Here is a 14,955-nt window from a genome sequence, read left to right as displayed (position 1 = left end):
CTGGAGATGAGAGCAGTGCTTTTAGCGTTGCAAGCCCTTCAAGACTCTCTCCCTTTGGGAACGATTGCAATCCAGACAGACAATATGTCTGTAGTGTGGTACATCAACAAACAAGGCGGAACCAGGTCCTACCCACTGTGTCGAGAAGCACTCAGATTGTGGCAATGGGCGATTTCTTCTCAGCGTTTTCTGATAGCAACGCACATCCCCGGAAGTCCAATCAAATAGCAGACAAATTGAGCAGAGCTATCCTCATGCCTCACGAGTGGTCTCTGAAAGACTCTGTTGTGAGAGAGATTTTTCTCAAGTGGGGTCAGCCTTGCTGCGATCTTTTTGCTACTCCCCAAAACAGCAAGTGCAGACATTATTTCACCCTATTCCCTTTACCAGGCCAACCCAGCAGAGACGCTCTAGTCCAAGTTTGGCCCCGGGGACTTCTGTATGCATTTCCTCCCTTCCCACTAATCTCTCAAGTGATACAGAAAGCTATCGCTCAGAAGGCCTCGTTGATCCTCATTGCTCCTTACTGGCCTCGACAGGTGTGGTTCCCCTTTCTACATCAGTTTCTACTGGAGCGACCTTGGCATCTGGACCTAGTTCCAGATCTTTTGATCCATCAATCGGGTCAATTACATCGCTCCCTCCCCTCTCTGAACCTCACTGCTTGGTTCCTCCAGTTCCAACCTTAGCCAGGCTTCCTCAATTATCTCACTCTGTTCGAGATATTTTGATAGCTTCCCATAAATCTTCCACTAGGAAGATTTACTTGAGTAAGTGGAAACGTTTCACATTTTGGGCTCAAGGAAGGGACATAGATCCTTTCACTGCTTCCATCCAAATAGTCCTTGATTTTCTAGCTGAACTCTTCCATGCAGGTTCATCCCTTCTACTCTTAAAGTTCAATTGGCAGCTATCTCTAACTTTCATGTGGGTATTTCTGAGTCTGCCTTAATGTCCCACAAGCTTTGCAAAGCCTTTTTGAAAGGAGTTTTTCTTCTCAGACCTCCTATAAGAAATCCTCCTTCTCCTTGGGACCTAAATTTAGTTCTTACTTCTTTGATTCTACCCCCTTTCGAACCTGCAGCATCCTGTTCTTTAAAATTGCTATCATGGAAGACTCTCTTTCTGGTAGCTATTACTTCAGCTAGAAGAGTCTCAGAACTTCATGCACTCAGCTGTCGACCTCCTTATCTATTGTTCCATAAGGACAGGGTATCCTTACGAACCAACCCGTCCTTTTTACCTAAGGTAGTCTCGACGTCAAATCTAAATCAAAGCATTGACCTCCCTGTCTTTTTTCCAGAATATTCCAATAGGTCTGAACAAAATTACACTGGCTAGATGTTCATCGTCAGTTGAGGTACTATTTGGATAGAACAAAACAATTCAGAAAATCTGACCAACTGTTTGTCTCCTATGCAGAAGGCAGAAAGGGACTTTCAGTTTCAAAGGTATCATTATCTAGATGGCTTACATCTCTGATTACCCTTGTTTATGAGATTAGACACCAAAAGCTGCCTAATAAACCTAAGGCCCATTCTACAAGAGCTTTGGCTACTTCCTTAGCCTTCCAAGACAGACTGCCCATTGACACCATTTGTGCAGCGGCTACTTGGGCTACTCCTCACACTTTCATTTCTCATTATAAGTTGGATTTAGCTTCTAGGCATAGAGCTAACTTTGGTTCCACTGTTCTCAGGAGTCTGTTCCGTTAGGCCACCCGGGACAAGGTGCTAGGGACGCGGTCCCATCCAGCAAGAATGAAGGCGAGATAGACAACTTAACATATAGAAGTTATGTTCTTACCATAACGTTCCATGTTAGTTGTCTTCTTCTCGCGTCCCACCCTCCTTCCCCCTGGCCTGGACAGACCTAGAGGAGTTGTGATTGTGACCTCTCTTTCTACCACCTCTTTCTTAGACATATGCTGCTTGCATATCTCCTGAATCAGGATGTAGGTCACCCTTCTTTCTCCCTGTTGTTAGAGGTGGACTCTGTTTAGAGTTATTCTGTAACTATTATAAGCTGGGGTTAGCTTACAAACGAGATCTGAGGTAACTCTCGCCTAGCATTGTGGGATATAAGGGGAGCCTCGAGCCGGTGGAACCAACTCTCGAGCTTTTAGAGTGGCCGAGTCGGAGCCGAGGTCGGCTCCGAACCCATCCAGCAAGAAGAAGGCGAGAAGAAGACAACTAACATGGAACGTTATGGTAAGAACATAACTTCTATTTTATACATTATCATCCCCCAAAACATCTATGAATAGGCTCTTACTCCAGGCTTTTTCCTGGTATCCTTTGATGTGAAGGATGCATACCTCCACATTTCCATTCACTCTTCTTGCTCAAAATTCTTAAGGTTCTCAGCTTTTTCATCATAATTTCAGTTCTCTGCTTTACACTTTGGGCTATCCACAGTCCCCAAGGTTTGCACAAAATTTTAACAGGGTATGTGCAGTGATTCATCACAGATTTTCTGTCATGACTGGTACATTTTCGTTGTGATGAATTATGTACATATAAATTAACTAGCTGCATGCATTTAACTAATGACAAATGCACAGTTGCTCTTCATTACTGAGGTAGTGCTTTAAATGCTGCAGTTGAAGCAAGTAGCTTGGAGTGATGCAATAGGATTGTCCATTACAATGTTAGGGTCTGTTGAGGAAGACTATCATGTTTGGATAAAAAAAGAAGAAACTGTACGGATTATTATTTTTTTCATGAAAAATATGCAGTTGCCTTGTAGTCCTGAATGTGATAATCCATAGAAGCATTAGCAATTGCAGATCAAGTTGGAAATGACAAATAATCTTAAGTCGACTAAATAAAGATGCTGAAGTGAATAAAAAAAAAACTTTGTGACTGTACAATTAATTTTTGTTTTTTCTTTTTTTTTATGTAACCATCCACAGCCACCTTGTGACAATGGTTCAAAAATTCACAGTTATCTTTTAGAATGGGATGAGGTAAGAGCTCATTTGTATTTCCTTTTGAAAACATATGTTTTCCAGTTAGGTTCTTTGTAGTACATGCTTTTTCTTGCTTTTATAAAGTTATATGAGAGGTGCCATCACAGGGCATATTGAAATAGCCATCTACCTTGTATTTTCCACTGTCCTTTTATCTAATATGTTTATCTTTATTAATATATTGACATGTTTAGTAAATAGCATCCTAAATGCAATCCTGCATTTTTTAGTTTATTCTGTAACCTTGCAGTTGTTAAGAAGAAATTGTTAACTTTTATATTTATGTAAGCTAATCCACACATATTCATCACCTGCCCCCAGCAGCTAGAAATCATAACTTGTTTAATGTTGCACTACTTCTGGACTTCCAAGATGGTTGCACATTGAGTAACAGCTTGATTCTAGCTCTCCCAGTCTGAAAACAGAAACTTGGCATAGAGGGGCAGTGGACTTGTTTTTCTGGCAAAATTCCAATAACTGGCTAGGAAGTGCACTGTCTGGATGCCAGACAAAAAGAAATACAGAGGACCTGAAGGAAAATCTTTTACAAAAGCTGAATTAAAATCATTGTCTGGGAAAAGTACAACTGTTAAGCAAAACGCAGTGCAAACTCCAGACATAACCTCCAGTAACCTAGAGGAAAGTATAAGACAGCTGCACACAGATCTGATTAAAGTAAATGAAACACTGATGGAGTACATCGATTCAAACAACAAAAGGCTGGAAAAAATGGAAGAAACTTTAAAAAGATATTCAGATGAGGTAACAAAACTGCAAAAATCACAGGTTGAAATGAAGAAAAGGCTGGCTGAGTATGAGACTGCTCAAGAAGAGATGTTTAAAAAATAATAGAATTAGAGGACAGAGCACATAGGGAAAACCTGAGATTTTCTGCTGTACCAGAGAAGCTGGAGCAAACAGTGTATATTAATTATATGAAAGCACAAATAAGCAAATGGACTGGGATTCCACAGCAGGAGCTGTTAATTGAAAGAGCACATCTTATGTATGCCCCAAACTTGGCTATGAGAAAACATCCTAGACTTTAATAGTAAAGATGCAATCCTACCAGCTGAAGGAGTTAATTCTGATAAACTGTAGCAGAAAGCAAAGTACTAGAAGTGGAAGATGGCAGAGTGTTTGTGGAGAAAGATTATTCATTGTACACCAGGCAGACGAGGAGTAAATTTATACCACTATTTAGGGAAAGTTGAGAAGCAGGTGTGAGATTCAAACTGCTGTACCCAATTATATTTAAAATGTTCTTCTCTGGTGGGACAAAATCATTTTTGGTTGAAGTACATGCTAAGGAGGGAATACAGAAGTTTGTCTAACAAAAAGTGAACTGTGAAACAAAGGGAGATTCTGCTTCTTGTTCTTCTGGTAATAAAGATCACAGAGAGCCTGTGCCATTGAAACCTTTCCCAGTCTTTCAATGGAAAATGCTGGAGAGAAGGAAGTTAGCATGAGAACTGACTAGAAGAATCGAGAGTACATTGGAAATGAAGCAGAGACAGGATTTGGAACATGGATGAACAGGAATAAAACCAGTAACTTGGAAAATGACAAATATGGGATTGCAAAGCAATTGTGAAACATGACAGAACAAGAAAATCTGGAAATATTGGACTCTTTTGGACTTTGTTAAACTTGTAGGAGACTGTAAAGCATATGCCCTACTTCATGTCATTAATGTTTGGAAAAATACTTAGGAGAGGGAAGAGGAGGGAGAAGGTAAACTTTAAATAAAACGTTTTTTTTTTTTCTTAATGGTACTGTTTCTATGGTGCATGATTTTCATTGCATGCTATAAAGCAAAGTTTTCTGAGATATTTTGAAGATTGGTGGGGATACTAAGGTCATACTTCCCAACTGTACTGAATAACTCGTTTTTTTACCAAGTTTTGTGGTCCAAATAGTGGGGTGCCACGATTCCAGAGTGGCACCCCTCCATTTCCGACTTTTTCCCAGCTTTACCTTTTATTTTATTTTTCATTTTCCCCCTTTTTTATTTTGAGTTGACGTCATCACGTGCGTGATGATGTCAGCTCTGTCAGGGCTATCAGCCTGTCGGAATTGAGCGTAAGGGCTCCAAATGCATATTTCTGGCTGGCATTCATTCCCCGTGATCTGCAAGTGTGAGCGGGTTTTAGGAAACAGTTATTCAAATGGATTCTGTGAGTGCGAGACGGTTTTTGAAACAGTTATTCAAATGGATTCTTTATACAGAAACCGAACGACTCTGGTAGGAATGGGATTCTTTTTCTTTCAGCAACATTCATGATTAAGAGGGTGAGAACTTGAAGATCTTCTAGCTTTGAATGAAGTCTGTGTGTGTGTCTGTGTGTGTGTCTGTGTGTGTGTCTGTGTGTCTGTGTGTGTGTCTGTGTGTGTGTCTGTCTGTGTGTGTGTCTGTCTGTGTGTGTGTCTGTCTGTCTGTCTGTGTGTGTGTGTCTGTCTGTGTGTGTGTGTCTGTCTGTGTGTGTGTGTCTGTTTGTGCGTGTCTGTCTGTGCATGTCTGTGTGTGTGTGTGTGTGTGTGTGTGTGTGTGTGTGTGTGTGTGTGTGTACGCCCCCGATTCCTATCTTTACTTAGGTCTGAAAAATAAACTTAGCTGATTTTGTAGACTTGTGGGTTTCTCCGAGTATTCCTATTTCCCCCCACATTACAAAGACATGCATCAGGAGTGTTTTCTCCCCAGGCCTTGGCTGAAAATTGGCTTCTTCTTCTTCATTCCAAGTAGGACTTTCCCAGTAAACAAGTAATAAATAAATAAATTGTACTTCTCACTGTTTTAGTTTGGCTTTTAGTTTCTCTGCCTTTTAGAATCATCTGTTATATGGGTTATGCCTTATGCATACTGTGCTTAACTCTTACTGCTGCTGTTTTTTTTTTTCTTTTTATTGCATTGCGACCTTTATAGCTGTCTTTGCTTTGTACATTGAACTAATTGAAACAAATGAGATGTCATTGTGTGTTTATCGGAGTAATTGTGGGTTGCCAGTTCACATTTGTGTGTTTCATTGGTTTTATTATTGACAGCTATGCTTCAAGGATTCCATAAGTAAACTTAAAAAACGGAAGACTGGTGGAATGCATTTTTCTTTTAAAATAACGCACCGCTGTATAACATTTCTGAAATGTTTTTCACGCACCGCTGTTTAATATTTCTAAAACGTTTTCTAAGTGGAGATTTAATCTGGAACTCGCTTAACTGTGTTGAAGTAGGACCCTTGGAGCTATTGTTCTGCTGAGTCATTAATTTCTGCCATATTTTGATAGGTATCCTGTTCGTGCTTTCTGATTTCTTACATACAGGGTATTGCTTTGTTTTTATACAGAACCTGAATTTCAGTCGTGTATTTGTCCTGTGAATAACTGTCACTCTTGCTCTCTACTGTGTTTTTACAGTTAGCTGCGCTTTGTTAGTAGCTATGGTGGTCAAAATAGCGTGACATTCACTGTGTCTTGTTCCGAAATAACACGTGGAAGTAGTAGTACTATGCAGTTTAGTTTGCCATATACTAATAATATGGAGTTCAGAATTATATAGTTTGTGAAGGTGACACCCCACAAAAAACATTTAAAATGAACATGTTTGATATCTGGACCATCTTTGTTTAATTGTGGAAGGTTACACGATGGCCTTACTACTTAAGGTAACCAGACAGTATAGTGCTAAGTATGAGAGCCATACCAGAACATCTGAAAGGTATTTTTAACATATCTAAGTATTCTCAGACTTGCACACTTTCTAATGAGAAATATTTGTGTAGAATTAACTGGGTCTGGGTGACTTATTTTTTATATAGTCACAGAAATGCTCTAACATTCTATCGCAGTACTCGCGAAAATAGTATTTGAAAGATGAAATCATTCAGCTTACACTGAGCAGTCACTTATGTGGTTGTGGTCTTATGTAAAACTTGTTTCTTGGGGGCAGGCATTGTTTTAGCTGAAGAGAAATTGACATGATCATGTCTGCTGGTACCTCTGTACTTCATTGTTTACTTTGGGCAGGTGTACCTTGCTTGGCCTGTGGATAAGGGTCACTCTACATGTGACACAGCTCAGGGTGAAGAAGATGTTGTCTACCTTAACACTTGAATTGCAGATGTTTGTCTGCTGTTTTCCGATTAGACAAGTTTGCAGATAAAGTACTTTCACAACATATGGACAATTTGCGAGCTGTGGAGGTGGGGTAGATACTTTGTGTTCAGTAACTTTGCTTCAGTAGCGACTCCTGCATACATTGCGTGCTATGTTCAGGCACTTTTGTGCTTGTGCAGGTAGTTTATATACTTGCCTTATCTTATGTGTGAGGGAAACAAGAAATCTTTGCTAAAGTTGAGAAGTGTGTGTCTGCATTTAATTAGAGTGGGTGTGCATGGTCTAATGAGATGAGAAACAGCAGAGTCTGCTCTGCAGCTGTTTTGCTTTGCTTGCTTGCAAGAGAAATGGCAGTCAGTTGCTGAAACCTTTATAAGGGAAACCAGCATTGCATTGAAGTTGTGTGGTTGAAACCATTGCTTGCTTGCATACGAGAGAAACAGCAGTCTGGCAGTAACTTTTGCATTGAAGAGAGAGGTTGGTTGTGTGTGTGACTGACTTTGGGGCCATATTTTAGTTGTCTGTTCTTCAGTTTGCATTTGAAAGTTGGTATCCCGCAATCCCATTGGAGTGGGCGGGGTTATATAATTATGTATGCAAATGTTATGTTAATCAGCATACAGATTTGTATCTATTTTTCATGGGCCTTTGTCTAGATTTTTCATGTTTCCAGGTTGAGAGGTATGACTAAGGTAAACAGGGTGGTCCTGTTTTTATTCTTTCTCCCTTCTCTCTATCTGCTTGTTCAGTTTTAAGAAGTGTAAGCACTGCAATGAAAAAAAAAAAGTTAAAAGAGCATGACAAAAGAAAAATTAGTGTGCTTTTTCTCATTCTTGCATAGGGGAATGACTGATTTAAGGCTGTCAGCTTAATTTAGTAACACGTTTTAAGAGAAAGCAAATGGAAAATAATATGGAATATTATAAGGCTTTTTCTAGCAAATAAATATGTTTTGTAGTAGGTTTGTATCTGGTTCTTGTGTCTCCATGAGCAAATCTGATAAAGAAGATTGGCTAGGAGATAATGTTCTCTGAAAGCATTCAAGTGTTTGCTGAGCTGGGGGGAGGGGGGCTATAAAGATAAGACAAAACCAGACAATACTTAGCTGAAGAATAGACTGCACCATGCGTCTTAGCATGGATAACCTTTCTTTAGGTTAACTCCAGTCTGTGAATGTGGCTGTCAGCTTGGAACATTTTCTCCTTTAGGAGGGTAAAACGTCAATATTTGAAGATGTACATAGTTTAATTTGTTGTTATTAAGTTAGGTTTTACGGGGGTATTTTTTGCAGGGCTTTCAATAAAACAAAAAGTTTTCTAAGATGTAAAATAGGTTCAAATGGATAGGACTAGAAACAACTGTATAAAAGATCACCCTGCCAAACTGTATATGCATTTAAAACAAAATCTGAAACTGGACATTTAACAAAAAAGCTGTTACACGCAAATGGTGGGAATAACTACTTTTTAACACAATGATGATTTCTGTCATGTCTTTAAATGTCCTTGGTCTCACAGATAAGTGCAAGAATGAAAGAGTATTGAACTATATTAAAAATGTAAAGTGCAAATAGCTATGCTGCAGGAGACACATTTGGAAAGAAATGAACATGTGAATTGATAAAGAAAGGTTTCAGTAAGGCTATTCAGTTGATACCTGGGACAAAAGAAAAGAGGAGTATTTATATTAATTGCAAGAGGAGCTCCAGTAGTGATAGAAGAAGACAAAAAGATAATAATAGTAGATTTGTAGTACTAAGGGGCTACTGGCAAGGGAGGAGGATTATAATGGCATGTATTTATATTCCACCTCAAACTGCTATAATGGAGCTTAAGAAAAGTCTGGTAGGAATTGTGATGATGTGAGGTATTGCCGTCTGTGCCACGGAGAGTAGGGCTGTGCATGTGTGACATGTGCCGGCGTGGTTGGCTGGAGTTTTGTGGAGGATTTTGTCATTTGACTGTCACACTGACTTGTACAGATGCTTTTGTTAAAATGTATCAACAATGTTGTTATAACTGAATTAAATGTATATGTTTAAACAAAGAATTCCACTAGGGAATAGAAGTTTTTGAAATTGTTCTTTAGCTTTCAGATACTGCAACAGATCTTAGCAAAGCTCTGAGTTTGTATTGTACCAGAGTATTGTTTTTACATCTGTTTGAATCTGTCCAATTGTGTTATTTTTATTTCGCCTGTGATTGAAAGTCTGGTGTTTATTGTACTTAGATATTTAGTATTCTCATTGTTTCTGTTTTATTTATTATTATTACATGTTTTTATACCTTTCACTGTGGCTGGTCTTTTAGAGAATATTTTTAACATCTTGAGAGTATTTGTGCTTATTTTAGTGATGCCATGGCCACTCCCAAAAAATCTTGCTACTTTGGTTACATTCTACTATTTATATTAGGATTGATTTTGCTCAGTATAATTGGATACCTTTGTAAGAGCCTGAGAGTGGTCGACTGGTGGCCGTGTGGTTACCTTATAGTCTGGGCAGAAGAGTGCAGCTAATAAATCTGTACCAGCCTTTCCCAGGAGTGCGTGAGTGAGTGAAGTGTGTGTGTGTGTGTGTGTGTGTGTGTGTGTGTGTGTGTGTGTGTGTGTGTGTGTGTGTGTGTGTGTGTGTAAATCATATACCCAGGTGTGGGTTGTGTCATCTACTTGCAACTGGGACACAGTGCTCCAAAGTGAGTTTTGTTTGGGATCTGGGGAGACAGAGACCAGTCCCAGGTCTGGAGCTTGTTCCCTGTGTGCTCTTGGGGAAATTGTGTTTGATGCAGAGAGCTGCATCTGAAAATACTGTGTAAATTAATTCCTGTTTTTAGTGACCATCTCTCAGTGGTATCAGTGGTGAGGATTGAGGCTCCTTGATTACTGGCCTGAGGTGGAGAGGCCGTCACAGAAGTAATCAGCTTTCAGCAAGGAATATTTCTTACAGGTAGAAACTGGAATTTGATTTGCAACAGTGAAAATGTGTCTTGGGGGGTCAAGAAGGGAAAATATAGCATTGGATGGTAGATTCTTGAAGAAATTTATAAAAATATTTGGCATGGAAGATGTGAATTCAGTACTATAAATTCAGAGTGGATTTACATATTATTCCCCAAGGCACAAAAACTGGGCTAAGCTAGACAGAATATACATTTCACATGAACATGTGCATTTAATTGAAGGTCTTGATACACACCCAATAACTGTTTCAAATCATGTGCCGGTAATAAGCAAAATAAAAACACAGAGTAATGAAATAAAAATGAGACACTAGTGCTTTCCCACCTATTTGTTGCAAAGAGAAGTATTTAAAGAATAGGTAGTGGAAATTATTCAGGAGTTATTAGGGAGGGTAGGAATTTCTACTAAAAATATAGCTAGGGAGTGAGATAAAATTAAAGTGGAGTTTAAAAACAATGTGGAAATGAAAGAAAGGGAGATGTGCTTAAGAAGTAACAAGAATTATTTAGATGGACTGACAAAGTAAGGGGAATCTCACAAAACAAGAAGAGGAGCAACTGCAGAATGGCATGCAGAAAATAATGGACTTCCTCAATAATATACATCAGTTTAGAAATATTGCTGTTAATCAACTGTTTTTGATAAAAGCTCTAGAGCACAAAAGCTTTGGCCCAACAACTCAGGCAACAGAAAGTAGCAAGGGCTGTCACCAGACTTAGGGAGCCTGTAACAAGGAAGATAACGAGATCCTGTAGAAGTATTAGAAACATTTTGGAAATGTTATGAAAGTCTCTATAAAGCAGAGAAATATGGAAATCAAGAAAAGGTATAAATGAAAATGTTTATGGAAAAATTAAATATGCCAAGGTTAGAGGTAGATGAGGCTCAATTATTAACAGTTAGGATAGAAGGAGATGAGATAAAATGGTGATGTATAACCATTCTACAGGAAAGTCCCCAGGAATAGATGGTATTGCTGTGGAAGTTTGGAAGCAAGGAGGGAAAAACTGATAAAGATCTGGAAGGTTTTGTTTAATAGTATTTTAAGAGGAGAAGCACCAACATCCTGGAAGAAAGATGTGGTAGCTGTAATACATAAAGTGTCAGATCCAACTTCATACAGACCCATTTCAATACTAAATCATCTGTATAAACTATTTATGTCTATAATGACTAAAAGAATCGTAAAAGTGATGCCAAAATTGATCAATGTGGATCAGTGTGGTTTTGTGGAGGGGAGGCAAACATTTGACAACATTAACAGAACACTGATGATCCAGAGGGAAGCAGAATGTAAGAAAGTACCACTGTTGTTAGTAGGTCTTAATGCAGAGAAAGCATTTGACAGACTAAGCAGAGACTTTATGAGCAGGACAATCGAAGCATTTGCATTTACCTTATAAAATTATAAGGTTGATTAGGAGGATGTATGAGGGATTGGAGATGAAAATTAAAATGATTGGGGTCCTCTCTGATTACTGCTTGAGCAGAGTGACTAGGCAGGGGTATTATATTTCACCATTGTTGTTTGCATTATATTTAGAACCATTGGGAAAGAAAACAAGGGACTCAGAAATTCAAGGATATAATTGGTGTGATAGTCAAGAAAAACTGGTTCTGTTTGTAGATTATTTTATACCTGACAAAACCAGAAAAGGATATTACAGTGTTGTTGAACATTTTGAGACTTTTTCATATCTTTTCGGGAAATAAAATTAATGAAGCTAAAACAAAGGCAATAGCGGTAAATTATGTACGCACACACGAATTGGTTCAGCGGCATCCATATTTATGTGGACATGATAAAATGAAGTATTTGCGTATGGATTAAAAATCATTGCAGTGTGGTAGCTAAAGGTATGTGGGAAGAGACTAAACAAAAGATAATACAAAAAGTGCGAAAATGAAAGCTCTGTTACATGGGTATGGATAGTAAGATACAAGCAGTTAAAATGTCCCTAGTCCCTTTAGTCTTGCACATAGGCCAGGCATATTTTTATCAACAAGAGGAGAAGCTGTGGAAAGCAATTAATGAAGAGCTGAAGGGTTTTATCTGCAGGCAAGACAGCAAAAGTGAAGTGGAATAAGCTGATTCTTCCAGTTGACCTAGGCGGATTGGGATTACCCGATTTGAAAGGGTATTTCAGAGCAACACATTTTAAGGCTCCTATACATAGCACAAGCAAAAAACTATAACTCAGAGTGGAAAAGGATAATGATGAAATGGGGGGAAGCTCAAGAAAGAGAGAGAGAGTGGGATTTTGGGTGCAGATCATTAGAGAATAACAGTAATCACACAAAATATATGTATAAAGTAGCAGAAAGTATTCTAAGAACTAAGCCAACATGGGAATGGAAAAAGTAAATTTTGCTGTAAGGGATGACTTCATTTATGATACAGACAATAGGCAAGAGGGGGCTGGAATTTATTGGAGAAAATTGACAAAGGAAGCAAGGTATTGGGAGCAAATAACTAGAGAGAGATAATAGAATGGGAAGACTCAAGTATTTCTTTGGACTGCAGGTTAGAAACTGCCTTCCCTATCAAGGATTGATATCAGAGTATAGGCAAAAAGGAAGAAATAGAGGGGGTCCTAAACAAAAGACCAGCACTGTTAGAGTTTTTAGTAGAGTCTAGAATAGAAGCTGCTGTTAAAAAAGAAATAATTACTGGAGCATATAAAATATTGCATAACTATAATAATCAATCAGAGGAGGTTAGAAAGGATTGGGAAGAGAGACTGGATAAGCAATTCACAAAGAAACAGTAGGGGATATATGTGTCCAGATATGCAACAAAATCTAGAAGATTTAGGATTTTTGCTTAGAAATAATTACATAGATATTTTTCTACCCCAAGTAGACTCCAGAGAATTGTTCCTCAGGTAGACAGCAATTCTTGGAACTATGGTGGAAAAGAAAGCGGTAATTGGGAACATATTTTCTGGGAGTATAATGAGTTGGTTGAGTTTAAAAATTCCCTGCAGATAACTCCATCAGCGATTTTGGGTGAGCAAATTTGATATAACTACGGAAATGATTTATGTTAAGTTGTCTATCTCGCCTTCATTCTTGCTGGTTGGGTTCGGAGCCGATCCTTGGCTCCGACTCGGCCATCTTCTAAAGCTCAAGAGCTATTTACTGGCTCGAGGCCTCCCCATATCCCACAATGCCTGGCGCTAGATCCCCAGATCTCATTTGCCGCTTCTGCTATGAGGTTGCTTTTGCTGGCTCAGGTCGTATTTTTCGTCTTTTGATAGGTTTTATATAAAAATTTTCATATAAATAGTTAGTGTTTAATTTTTATTATAGTAATTTTTAGTACTTATTGTCTCTGTGTAGTTTTAGATTTATCCCATCCCCTTAGAAAACTCGTTTTTACTGTTAGAGAGTGTTCCCCTCCTCCCCTCTCCTTTTCTCTCTTCAAGGTAGCCGTTTTTAGTTAGAGGCTAACCCTTGTTCTCTAAAATACCTTTTGTAGTGTTTTCAGGTAGAAATAGTTGTAGTACTTTACTATTTTCTAGTACATATATATATATATATATATATATATATATATATATATATATATATATATATATATATATTGTAGTTATATATATATTGTAGTTATATATATATATTGTAGTTATAGTGTGTGTGTGTGTGTGTGTGCATTGTTAAGGTGTGGTAACTGTTTTTTTGTGTGTACGGGTTTCTTTATACTTGTTACCTACTGTTGTACTGTTGGCCTTTTTTTCCTGGGATATTGCCCTTTTGCAGGATGTCCAAAGATATGAAGGTATCGGGATTCAAGAAGTGTGACTCATGCTGTCAGAAGATGTCTCTGACAGATGGTCACACTTCTTGTGTCTACTGCTTGGGCGCCCTACACCTGCAGGACTCTTGTTCGGTGTGCCACGCCTTTAGTCCAAGAGTCCTGCAGGAGCATAGGAATAAGTTAATCCTTAGAGGATTACTAAAACCTGAAGGTTCACCTGCTAAGACTCAGCCAGGGGAAACCCTCCAAGCCATCGAAGCCGTCTGCTCCCAGCTCGGAGCCGTCGTCGGGTGTGGCGTCTGCTTCGACTTCGGTTCTGGCCGAAACCGAAATACCTGCCTCTCAGTCGGCTCCAATCCTGGTGTCGGAACCTTCAGGGAGCCGAAAGCATTCTAGGTCCCCATCCCTAGAGTCATTCGCTCGGCTCCGGGGTCGCCTCTGTTACAGTCGTAGCGAAGTCACCAATCTCACTCTTCTCGGTCTTCGAGACTGTCTGACCATGACTTGGAGAGAGTGGTGAGCAGACTTCTGAAATCGCAGGCCCTGGCTAAAATAATATCCATCCCCCCTCATTAGGGTTCGGCTCTGCCCATCTCTACAGTAGTTCCTCCTTCGACTCACCCCTTGAGTTCGGAGCCGGAGCTGGTTGGGATTTGGATCGTGAAACCGTCGGCGCCCATACCTACCCTTTTGGTTCCTTCGGCTCCGATCACTTCCATGGTGCCGTCCTTGGGATCTGGGCGCCGAGACTCCCTCGTCGGTTCTGAGGGGGTGAGTGGCATCGGACCCTTGTCCAACCCCATTCTCCCTCTTGGAGCTTCGGCGCAGGTGAGCTCGGCTCCTACATCGGCCTTGGAGCCGTCCCTCTCCGTACCAGGGGGGGTTCCGGTCTCTTCGGAGCCTGAGCCTTCTTCTCTGCTGGGCAGGGGTGCCTTCGAGGTCATGAGGAGTGTGCTGGCCCCTCAGTCAGCCCCACGATTAGCCTCTTCGGCTCCACCCCCCATGGTGCCTGCGTCTGCCTCTGCCCCTCCTCCAGACCCCAAGCGAGGAGAACAAGCACTCCAGGTCATCCCAGTGGGCATGTCTTCTTCTTCCGAGGCCTCCCCTGATCATTCAGAGAAGCCCCCTCGAAAGAGGAAATGTAAAAGGAAACATG

The 14,955-nt window shown here is 39.8% G+C and overlaps 1 protein-coding gene across 5 annotated transcripts in view; it reads left to right on the top strand.

The window, feature by feature from the left end:
* Positions 1 to 14,955, top strand: part of FNDC3A (fibronectin type III domain containing 3A) — a 3,267,883-nt gene that overhangs the window by 2,345,685 nt on the left and 907,243 nt on the right. For all 5 annotated transcript variants that reach the window (XM_044073165.1, XM_044073164.1, XM_044073166.1 and 2 more), the window contains one exon: positions 2,915 to 2,968. In XM_044073165.1, coding sequence (XP_043929100.1) covers positions 2,915 to 2,968 — 54 coding nt within the window. The remainder of the gene's footprint in view (positions 1 to 2,914; positions 2,969 to 14,955) is intronic.

Source organism: Protopterus annectens, chromosome 5.part1 (assembly GCF_019279795.1).
Source record: "Protopterus annectens isolate FY-2018-M chromosome 5.part1, PAN1.0, whole genome shotgun sequence".
In the NCBI taxonomy this organism is placed as follows: domain Eukaryota; kingdom Metazoa; phylum Chordata; order Ceratodontiformes; family Protopteridae; genus Protopterus; species Protopterus annectens.
The sequence above is the reverse complement of the archived record's forward strand: the minus strand, read 5'-3'. Positions and strand labels throughout refer to the sequence as shown.